The sequence below is a fragment of the Pelmatolapia mariae genome, linkage group LG6, assembly GCF_036321145.2.
Source record: "Pelmatolapia mariae isolate MD_Pm_ZW linkage group LG6, Pm_UMD_F_2, whole genome shotgun sequence".
Taxonomy (NCBI): Eukaryota; Metazoa; Chordata; class Actinopteri; order Cichliformes; family Cichlidae; genus Pelmatolapia; species Pelmatolapia mariae.
In genome coordinates this window covers 36,739,919-36,751,354 of record NC_086232.1, presented here as the reverse complement: position 1 = coordinate 36,751,354, position 11,436 = coordinate 36,739,919, and the positions used below count along the sequence as shown (strand labels likewise).

General features: G+C 37.7%; 1 protein-coding gene across 1 annotated transcript; it reads left to right on the top strand.

Annotated features, from left to right (window-relative positions):
* The first annotated feature begins 277 nt into the window (after positions 1-277).
* On the top strand, positions 278-8,389 carry odad3 (outer dynein arm docking complex subunit 3). Its single transcript, XM_063477323.1, has 13 exons — positions 278-341; positions 564-685; positions 1,568-1,645; positions 2,302-2,493; positions 2,630-2,731; positions 3,685-3,810; positions 4,169-4,291; positions 4,605-4,748; positions 4,829-4,989; positions 5,532-5,688; positions 5,830-5,979; positions 8,009-8,096; positions 8,179-8,389. The coding sequence occupies exons 1-13, from the start codon at positions 278-280 to the stop codon at positions 8,310-8,312; spliced, it is 1,641 nt and encodes a 546-aa protein (XP_063333393.1). The 3' UTR covers positions 8,313-8,389.
* The last annotated feature ends 3,047 nt before the right edge of the window (positions 8,390-11,436 follow it).

Here is an 11,436-nt window from a genome sequence, read left to right as displayed (position 1 = left end):
TCTGAGGTACAGCAGCCCATACAACGTACTTATAATTAAAATAATTGTGAAAGTGTAATCATTCTACTAGACTTGTGGCATTTCGAGACAGAAAATACAGCTTTTAAAAAAGAAGACAAGAGTGCTCTAAAGATCCCTAACGTTCAGTCCCGTTATAAATGTACATGTTGCTAGGCAACATGTGCACGTAAAACATACCGGAATTTTGCGGTTAGCTCAAGCTAAAACGAAATACGGGATAATTTCTCCTTTGCGCACTCTGTGCTAACTCACAAAAATGGCGGTCAGTGGCAGCGTATCTGATCAGAAAGTGGAGCTTCAGCGTAAAATCAAACTTCTTGGTATGTTTGTTTGAAATGCAGTGGGTGCCTTGATTTAATTTCATGCTAGTGGGCATGGGTTAGCTGGAATCAGCCAGCTAACTGCCATATTTAGCGTGAATGAATATACATGAATTCTTAATGCCTTATAATTCATATAATTAAGTCGAATAAAATAAGCGGGTTATTAAGTATAAAGTTATGGATCTCCTATTTCCATGCATTATTATATTTGTCCACTAGAGGGCGAAAAAACAGCATGTTATGAGAGGACTGAGGCCACCACCAGGAAGCAAAAAGAGTTCATCCGTCAGCTGAGGCAGGAGAACAAGAACCTGCGTAAACAGCTGGCAGAAACTAAGGCTGTAAGTAAGGCGATCAGATCACAACAAACTAAACATGGAACATGTTTTTAATTGTGGGGAAGTGGTCTCAAATTTGGATAAATCCAACTTACTGAAATAATAAAGGTTACAGATCAAGGTTGGGCACATTTTATTTCAATTTAGTATTATTTATATAGCACCACATCACGAAAACAGTTGCCTCAAGGCACTTAATATTGCAAACTAACGACCCTAAAATAATATAGACAAAACTCTAACAAGCAAACGACTCCCTACGAGCAAGTGCTTGGTGACAATAGCAAGGAAAAACCTCCTTTTAACAGGAAGAAACCTCCAGCAGAGCCAGGCTAAAGGAGAGATTGTGGTTCTGCCACTGCCACTTGATTGTGAGGGGAGGTAAGTGAAGAAGAAACACTCTAAGCCTATTGCAGGGTAACTGAGGGAGGGTTCGGGGTCTTAACTATAAACTTTATCAAGAAGGAAAGTTTTAACCCTAGACCCATAGATTGGTACATCTCTTTTGAGCAACACCTGACATTAGGAAAATTAGGAATCTCACACATACCACAACTAATTATAAGTGGTTTCTCAGTGTTTATTTTTGCTTCATTTGCTTTTCTTTCAGGTAATTTATGTCAGTCTGTATAGCTAGTAGTGACTTGCACCTGGGCACGGCTTTGGCAGCAAAATACAGGTTAATCTGCACTTTTAAAAAATCATTTCTACTGGGTAAAAGTCAAACATTAGAAAAAAATGTCCTGAAGTGCAGTGTTTTAATAAACTAAAACTCATCAAAATAAAAGACACAGAGACAAGAGATTAAAAAAAATGCTTTGCACTCCCCACATGGAGTCATCCAGATCAAATGTGTCTCAGTCATTGTCATGTTTTTCCTCTTAGCCTGATGAACATATAATCAAAGTGGCCTTTAAAAACAGAGATATGGAGGGGAAGGCCTTCTGCAACAGCACAGTGAAGGTGAGAGGAAGTCAGTGTACACATCATGAAAAAATAAAGTGTAATAAGATGGGAATTCCTTTTTATATTAAATAGAAGAAAATTTTCATAGCACTCTATTGATTTCTATAAACTAAGTACACCTTTACATAATGCCAGTTTGCTGCTATATCTATACTCCATACTGGTACTCAGGTTGTTGCACTCTATTTATTTGTACTACCTATTACTTCTTATTCTGTTTCTTTTTATTCTGTTTCTTTCGCTCCGGGACCGTGTGCACGTAATTTCGTTCCACCTCATGTAAACATGTGATGCGAATGACAATAAAGAATCCTTGAATCCTTTAGCAGAATTAGGTTAATGTCTTTTTGCTATTTTCTGACCAATGCACAGCCTGACCTCAGAATTAATTTGCATCTATTCCTAGGATGATTGCTGGACCAGCAAACTGACAAAACCTGTTTATATACAGGTGATCACATTTGTTGATGATCAATTAATCAAGTGTGTAATTACTCATCCACTTAATTCCACTAGAAAGCGGTGTACATAGTTTTTCACAACCCTGTGAAAACTTTCTTTTTCATTACTGTATACAGTGTCAGTAAATATAGTTTTATTGTATGTTTTATTGACTGTACTGCATTCCTCACAAACGCCTGCATGTTTTTCAGGAGGTAAATGAAATGCTAAATGAAGGAGTGCTGTTCAAGAGGAAGTGTATCAATGCTGTAAAACACACAAATGAGGTTTACCAGCGTCGCCTCAATCAGTTGAAGATGGAGTACCAGAGGCTGAAATCAGAGAGCAGCAGCAGTAAAGTATCCTCTGATGCTCGCACTCGGAAAAAAAAGGACGATGCCATGGTAATTACCTCTCTGACCCCCCCAAAAATCAAATTTTCTTGGGATTACTTTTTGTTGTTTGTTGTGCTCATTTGCAGACTTGTGCAAAATGACAGATCATAGATCATGATGACCAATGATTTGTGTTTATATTTAGAAACTGCGGGCTCTGGAGAATGATCTGGAGAAAACCCAGTTTAAATGCATGGAAGCTAAGAACATCGTGGTTAACTATCTGAAATTCAAAAATCACTTACATGTAAGTCCAGCATGCGAGAAAATGTTTTGTTACGCTTAAACTTATCTTCATTTGATGTGATTTTTGTTAGAGAATTTGTTAATTGTCCTATAATGGTTTGTCTCAGATATTTTTGAAACATTAGTAAATTCGTAGTGATTATTTGGCTATTCACACTAGCTATTAACTCTCCATTATGCATTAGCAGATGCCTGCATGCAAGTGAAAGCACTCGAACACGAGCAGTGTTTTGTACACAGTCTATTATTCATTTCTGTTTGGCAGTTTTGCAGCAAATAGTACATCTTCTCTGTACTCTGCGGTTGGTTGACTGTTATATGGGACTCAGTTGAATACTGTACTTCTTGTCTCTGTTCATTCTTCAATTGACGTACTAGTTCTTGATTCCTGTTTTCCAGCCGAAGTAAAATTTCTTTACATTTAAAGTTTCTTTCCCATTTGTTTTTGTGTGGTTTAATTAGAGACACGCGTTGTTACTACTGTAAGTACGGTATATATAACTGCTGGCACACCCTCAAAAGCCCCTTTGACAGAAGTAGAGCAAGTCATCTGTCTGTTTATAGCACAAACAAACACACTGTTACATACACAGGTGGAGATTTTAAATCCAGGTCAGGAATTTTTAAACCTGCTGAAAAAAACCCATCAAAAATTGCAAAATAGAAAGGTAATTACAGGATGTAAATCAATAAGTTCCTAATTTAAATACAATGTTAGCAATAAATAACAGCAACAATTGGATCTCACTGTTGAAAATCGTAAGGATTATATGAATAAAATATAATATTTTCCTTTTTTAATGTTGTGTTAGTGCACATTATGTCTTGATTTGGTTTTAATTTCTTGAGCACAGTCAGGTAATCCAACTACTTCATTTCTCTCACATGGACACCCTTATTTCTGGTTCTGTCTTTATTTCATGTTCACTCACTTTTCCACCTTCACCACCTCAGGAGGAGAGTCTCACTTACAAGGGCCAGTTGGACTGTCTGGAAGCAGAAATCCTGAAGCAAAGAGAGGAGATGAATAGGCTGCAGATCATGAATAATGACCAACAGCTCTCCAAAGAAGCTACTAAGGTGACCTATAAGATCCTGTGTGATGAGTTAAGAGCATACATGTTTCCAGATAGAGTGTAAGAATTAGAATCCACTCCCTATTGCTCTCATAAGTCAGACAATTTGCTGGAATCATAAATTAGGAGGTATAACTCGGAAACACTAATACACTAGCCTTGCCTCACCTTATCTTGTGAAGATAAAATGAAATGATGGAGGATAACATGTCTGTCCACACTTATCTCAGACACCTCCTTCTGGTCTGTATTATAGGTAATAATACAATTCTGTCATACTAACAATCTGTTTGTTTCACTGTCTCCATTCAGTTTAAGTGAACTGAAACAAGTTTTTCAGCCATTCTTCTTGTTCTTTGCAGGATGAGTTGCAGAAGCGGGAGGAGCTGCTTTACAAGGACTGTAAGGAGAGGGCGCGTATAATAGCAAGTTACAGGAAAAAGGTTAAGGAATGCAAGGCCCAGGCTGAAAAAGTCGATATAAGGGTGAGAGACATGCGGTGACACATATTGTAATTACAGCTTGAGAATGTGTCGTTAACTAGCTCAGACTTTAGACAAAATGAAGACAGAGAGTGATAAAAATGTATTAAATTTTACTTACCGAGAAATGTATAGCCGTAATTATATCAGTAGTGTATTAAATGTATGGATGCAAATAACTGGAGATTTTCGCAAGGAAAGAAAGCTAAAACAGAGCAGCCTAAACCTAATCCACAGTGAAGGCCTCCCTATTCTTTAGTAAAATAATAATAAGGGAAGAAGGGTCATTTACATTTGGAATGATTAATACCTGCAGGATCAGATAACTCTGCCAGAAAAACCAAGCGGTGAGGCCCAGCATATCATCACCGGAATTGAAGAAGAAGATTTGAAAAAAATTTCTACTTTTGAGGAGGCCTTCAGGCGCATCAGCGAGACCACAGGTGTCACAGACATACAGGTATAAATGTTCCCACTGATTCTAGTACACACAGTGTAGTTGCTGTTATTCTTTTTTTCATCCATTCTGTGTTTGTGTAGGAGATACTGGAGTGCTTTAACTCTCAGGAGGAGACACACCAGCATCTGGTGAAACTGAAGGAGGAGAATGTGAAAGTCCTGCTGCAGCTGAAGGAAGAGAAGGAGCTTCTGAGCCAACAGTTTGAGGAGATAAAATATTTTAGACAGGCTAAACACTCCAGGTGAAGTATAGACATCTGCTTGAGAATGGTTGAAATCTATTATTACTCTTGTGATAAAAACAAGAAAACACAAATATTTTAGAAATCTGTCAAGAACTTGTTTAAAACTAAAAATTCTATTTAGTCAGATAAATATAATTTATAACTTATTCTGTGTAACTTATACAAAGGTTTGAGCCGGCACACTGGGCATAAAAATATTTTTTATGTCCAGAAATGCAAGTAAATAACAGTAATTTGACATCTTAATCACAAATAATAATGTGCTTTACTAATTTTTTCAAATTGTTGTCCATGAAATTGAATATTCATGGATAACAACAAAAACTCAAGCATAAATATGATTTTGGTTATTACAAATGCTATTAATTTAGGGCAACTGAGGCAAATAAAAATACATTTGGTAAGCAATGTATTTAAAACTTTAATGCAACAGGTATCACAGTGTCTGTCTGTATCACAGCATCAGATTAGTGAGGGCAAATTATATGTATATGTATAAAAATTGTTCTAAAGCCTCTGCTCTTTCTCTGTTTCATTAGTGACCAGCAGGCCCTGCAGGAGTCTGAGCAGCACCTGCAGACTCAGCAGCAGAAGTGTGATGCAGCCAAAGAGCGACTGGATTGGCTCTTGAAGACTCTTCACACTGCCCAAGCTGGAGTTGAGCACCTGGCCAACAAACTTCAACACATCTCACTGGTACTAACGATTTCAACCAGTCATAATATTGAAATAGCCAGTTTATCACTTATTCCTAATATTAAAATATTTTTCTGCCCTCGAACACAAGGCTTTTTAAGTGTAATTCCTTTTTATGTTTGTTCACTCATCTTCTTCAAGAATGAGGACACAGTTCCTGAAGTGGATCCAGATTCTGATCACTTTGTTCTGGAGCTGATGGCCCAGTGTGAGAAGAAATTATTGTCACTGCACAAAGAACTTCAGGGGAAGGATGTGGCTGGTATAATGAAGGAGCTGGAAAAAAACAAGGTGAGACAAAGGCCCTCTGTAGCAACACGGCTATTTTAAAGACAGGTCCTGAGTCTGGATGGGATATAGAAAACATGGTTGACATTTGCAGAGGTAGTTCTAGCAAAGATGTAGTAGTCAGAGTGGGAAAGGCATGGGCACAACATTGATTGCATTGCACATGGTGTCTCTATTAACAGAGAATGTTAGAACATTATACGTATATAGTATAACACTTATGAACAGGTGCCTTTGAGGAGTTGAGAGTTACCCGATCAGAGCTATTAACAGGAAAACATTTGGGAACATTGTCAGACAACTTGTACGCTATAATTAGACTGTCACAGTTTGAAATTTAAACACTCTGTCTGAGCTTGAGCTTTTCACAGCTTACATAAAGCTGTGTAAAAGCTGCTGTGTAAAAGCTGCTGTGCTTTCTTTGCTTTACTTATCAGGATGGAAAGGTAACCATTAGAGGCACCTGAAGTGTTTGCTCTTGATTGAACACTCAACAGCACCTTCTCACTTTGAGAATATGAGATACAGAGCATATGGCAGGAAACATGCAACAGTCTGCCTGACATTCAACCATGACATTGATAATATGGGTCACAGGTCCATTTTTAAATGGTACGATCTTTGTAACTGACGCAACTCTGAGCTGATAATTTGGAAATCAGTCCAGCCTTATTTGCCTGGCTGGTGCAGTTGAACTTTACTTGGCTTTCCTTTGTACCTCTACTAAAGGAGAATATGAAGTGTTGCAAAGATCAGTCTGTTCATCTTAGCTTTTGCAAGTTAATGTTGTAGACATACATAAGCCTAGTAACCACTGCTAACACATGGGCTATGTTAAGAATCATATTGGATAATATAAAACAAGTGGCTGGTATTATGTGATAAGGTGGTTAAGCTTTTAACTAAGTTATTCACTGTATTTAAAAGGGCTGTAAATCAATCAGTAAATCAAATCATTTCATTACAAAAAATCTTTTGAAAAATTGAAACAGCAACACTTGTTACTGCAATCATCATTAATGCAAGCAGACTACAGTACAAATGTACGTAAGCAGATGATCTGTTAACTTAACTCTAAGACGATGTCTAGATTAGGCATCTTGCTGAAAGCTAATGATAGCCATCCCATTTTCTGTCACAGTGATAAAAGAGGCGGTTTACGACACCTTATTCCAAGGTTATTACTATTTACACATTATTTTGCAGATTTAAACAAGTATAAAATATCAGATTATATTAGTTAAATTGTATTAATATTTTTAAATATAAAACAGGTTATTTTTGTTTTGTTTTTTCTGCAGGATGTAAAAAGTTGGCTGGGTCAAAAAAAACTCTGAGCCACTGATCTTGTGCTGTTAGGCTGAGCTGAATTATTATTAACATTAATTAAGATCATCTTCATCAACATAACATCTGTTTTCTGCAGCAGGAAACACTCCATCAAAGCACAGGCCAAACCTGAGAATGCTGATATGCTCACCACACTTAACCCTTTCATGTATGAATTATGACAACCTCAATCAGGATTTTTTTCTTAAGTATTTTTGATCATCTTTAGGCATGAAAAAAAGATTTTTGAACTTCGTTTTTTTAAACATGTACTTTTTTTCAAAGAGTTTTTTTTACATGTCCACCTGTTAGGAATGTGGACTTGGATGTTTTATTTATCAGGGTACAACCTTAACAGTCTTTCACCCTATGATAGCTGCGATCTTACAGGGCAGTGTCCCTTTATAATAATTTTGGGAGGTGACTTGCAAGGTTACAGAAATGTTGCACTCATTGTTCCCCCTGGTGACATTAAAAACAGAAAAGGATGCATGTGTTTAGTGTTGCACACCTGTAGAGAATGAAACTATAATCGTTATGTTGTTATCTTTGTATCTCTACACCCTGAAGAAGGCACAAGCCAGTAAGTGAATTGCTTTAAATGTGGGCAGGGCTTATGACTCACAGATTTTTAATGGAATTTGAGATTTTTAGTGTTTAAAAAAAAAACATCTTAATTTCTGACTTGATGTTTCTTTATTAGTTGTACATAAGAAGTGAAGAAAAACTGTCAGAGTACATCACCAGATCCAAACCATCTGTGGATCAAGCACATGACCCCCTCCATGACAGTAAGTTGGTATCCTTTTACACACCAACAGTAATGACTGCACACTGTCTACATCCCTACTTACTTCACCGCTTCTGTTGCAGAGAATGAGACTGACGAGGGCGGAGCTAAGGTCATCACGCGTGAAGCGCTGAAGCTTCAGTCTCAGCTAATCATTGACTCCAACTCCAAGAGAAAGACCAAGATGAAGATGTTGAAGAAGAAGGGCAAGTTATAATGCGACAACACAATCCTCAATGTCTCCCAAAAACATGAAATATAAAATGGGATGATTGTGTCCAAGACTTTCCACGACAATTGTTTCACCTCTGTAATTGTTATTTTGTGTCTTAGCCGGTGCTATAAAGATATTTAGTATACAGTAAATGAAAACATGTATTTTAACAGTATAACAGTATTAAATGATTTTCATAAATTGATGCTTCGTGTCTATACTTATTGTGTAACTGGGTTTGTTTTGGCAATAGTCAGGTGTCACTGTTGCACCAACACACTCTACCCCACCTCTGTTTTTTGAGCTCACATTTCACCCTGAGCCTTCCTGGAAACCAATGAAAAAATACTGTTTTTAGTTTTTATTCTTTTTACCATAACTCCCTGTATAGTGTGTGGAATAGAACCCAGTAACTAGCAACTCCTTAGTTGTTAATGTTGTTATTTTCCTGTTGATAGAAACAGTGAATGTTGTCGGTTTTATCTAACAAACCCAATGTATAGTTGTCTACTGAAAGCCAATACTTGTGACGAATCCAGCCTTTATTCATGCTTGAATTACATCAAACTTGCTTTGTCCTGCTATAAGTTACAGATGGGAATAGGAACCCTCCCTAAAGTGCGCACACCTGAACTATTTCTGCAACGATTGGCATCTCAGACAGTGTTTGCTGCTTCTCTGCTTAACCACTTTATGTTTGTGGGAGCATATGGTTGAGTACACTGAACAATAAATCTCCATACCAACATGTCAGATAATAACCACAGTGAATGTCTCAGTGTCTCGCACAGGGCTAGGTCAGCAGCAGTGATTGAATGACGTACCAAAAGCAACCAGAAAGACAACTCTGTGCTGTGAACAAAAGCTCTCTGAGCAAATCCCTGGAGCACAGTTATTAGGTTTTTGTGTGTATGTGCTCCAAAAAAGGTTAGAATAAGGACAACTGCGATAAAACATTGTGTCGAGCATGGCTCAGGTTGTGTTCATTTTCTAAGTTTTGCTGAAGTTTTTTGACTGCTTGTTCATGTCTTTTTTATCCATTGCTCCTAAAACTAAGTTTATCTACATTTCAGTATATTTTATGCGGGAATAGAAGCTGTTAGAGCTTATATGATGTTTGGAAGATAATATAAAGGGGATTTTGTGATACTGGAAACAAAATAAATCTGACTTAGAGCGTAGCTTAACTATCTGAATGCGTATTTGATCCCAGCACAATTATGCAATTAGTACTAAGCCTCTGTTTGTTGTTATGGATGGACTAATAAAAGCTCCTGAGAACATTTATTTAGAGAGTTTTTTCACAGACTTATGCACTTTGAGTTCATCTGAAACATTACATTAGCCTATACCTAAAGTTATTGTTATGTACTGGAATTTCTATAGCACTTCTCTGGTCTTACCGACCACAAAAAGCACTTTAGCTACTAATCACATTTTAACCATACATTCCCACAGTGCTTTATTCTACATTCACTGCTTAAAAACATTAAAGGAACACGGAGAAGGGCGTTGGTTTAGTTCACCAGGATAAGCAGTAACACAGAGAAATACAACAGATCTCAGTGGGGAAAAAAATCACAATGGATATCTGTACTGATATGGACTGGGTAATGTTCAAACGAAATGATGCCACGTCATTTGGTGGAAATTAAAAATAGCAACTTACAGAGGGCTAAATTCAAAGAGACCCTGAAATTCTAAGAGAAAACATGATGCAGTAGGCTAATCCTTTTTCCCGAAATTTCAATTTAACAACTCAGGCTCTTATGTGCCTGTAAGCCTTTGTGACAATGTCAGGGCATGCTCCTAATGAGATGATGAATGGTTTTTTGGACCTCTCCTCCCTCTATGGTTATGCCTCCCCAAACCATCATTGACGCACCACCAAAGTTGTCACGCTGAACGATGGTTCAGGCAGCATAACATTCTCCACAGCTTCTCCAGACCCTTTCACATCTACTACATGTGCTCTTGGTGACCCTGGTCTCTGTGAAAAGCACAGGAACTCAGGTCTGAACCCATCAATTCTGCTATTCTGTTGGCCACAGGCTCTACAGTGATCACAGGGCCCACTAGAGAATGCTGGGACTCATGCCACCCTGATTTGGTCTGTTTCTATTTGTTTAGTCAGACACACACCTGTTGTTTCTTTAGGAACTGTGCTTTCTTCCACCGTCAAAAAATATTACACAAAATATTTCTACTATAGTGATATTTTAAGCATCAGACACTTCCTTTGCCACATTCAAGTGAATCTGCACAAATTTATCTATTTTATGCATCAATATGTGGTGGAAATGTTCTTATTAATGCCAATGAAAACCCATATAATCAGGCACCAGGTAACAGTTCAACATAGACTGCAGTTGATTTTGCTTAATTATGCTGCAGGTTTCTTTCTGTATATTGGCTTTGATACATCAAGGCAGATGCACAATTTGCTCTTCAGTCCTCATTTATGTTTGCTTGGTTCCATTTGGGAGAGTCAGAGCATAAGGAGACAATACTGCACCTTGTTTTTCTTTCTGGTTTTTTCATGGCTATCAGCTCTTCTGGTAGTCTGTGCATGGTTGCAGCGGAAAGGCTATACAGCTGCTGACTGACATCACACAACATTGCGTGTGTTTAAGGATGTTTATTACCAAAAAGCGCTGTATTAAAAACACAGAATTCATATTTTCTAGTAAAAGAGATGCCCATTCCTTCTCAATAATTCCTCTGCTTCCTTCATTTTATTAAGAACGGACAAATGCATGTGTTTGTCTCTAAATTTCTGGCGGGGGCTTGTCTCCTCAGCTTCCTGAAATCTACACATGTATGTCTATTTTATCGTTGCCTTTTTGCCTTTACCAACCAGTACGTGAGAGGAGGCAGGCATGCTCCTTCTGCTGCAGAATTTGAATCACTGCCACAAGTGTAGGCTCGATTCTTCAGCATCTTCTGCCAAAAATGCTTTCTGTTGAACATGCCTCAGCTGTTAGTGGAGGCTTTAGGTGTGACTGCATGCTTGCCTTGCCTTTCAAATGCGAAATAATACATTCCTAGGTAAGAAGAATTATTTAAGGGCTTGGCATTTTACCACCAAACTCTCATCAGTCAAAATGAATTCATGGCAATTTGCACT

Coding starts and splice junctions, on each gene's coding strand:
- odad3 (XM_063477323.1), top strand. CDS start 278: ATGGCGGTCAGTGGCAGCGTATCTGATCAGAAAGTGGAGCTTCAGCGT. Junction 4,292..4,604: donor CTGAAAAAGTCGATATAAGG/GTGAGAGACATG, acceptor TAATACCTGCAG/GATCAGATAACTCTGCCAGA. Junction 4,990..5,531: donor AGACAGGCTAAACACTCCAG/GTGAAGTATAGA, acceptor CTGTTTCATTAG/TGACCAGCAGGCCCTGCAGG.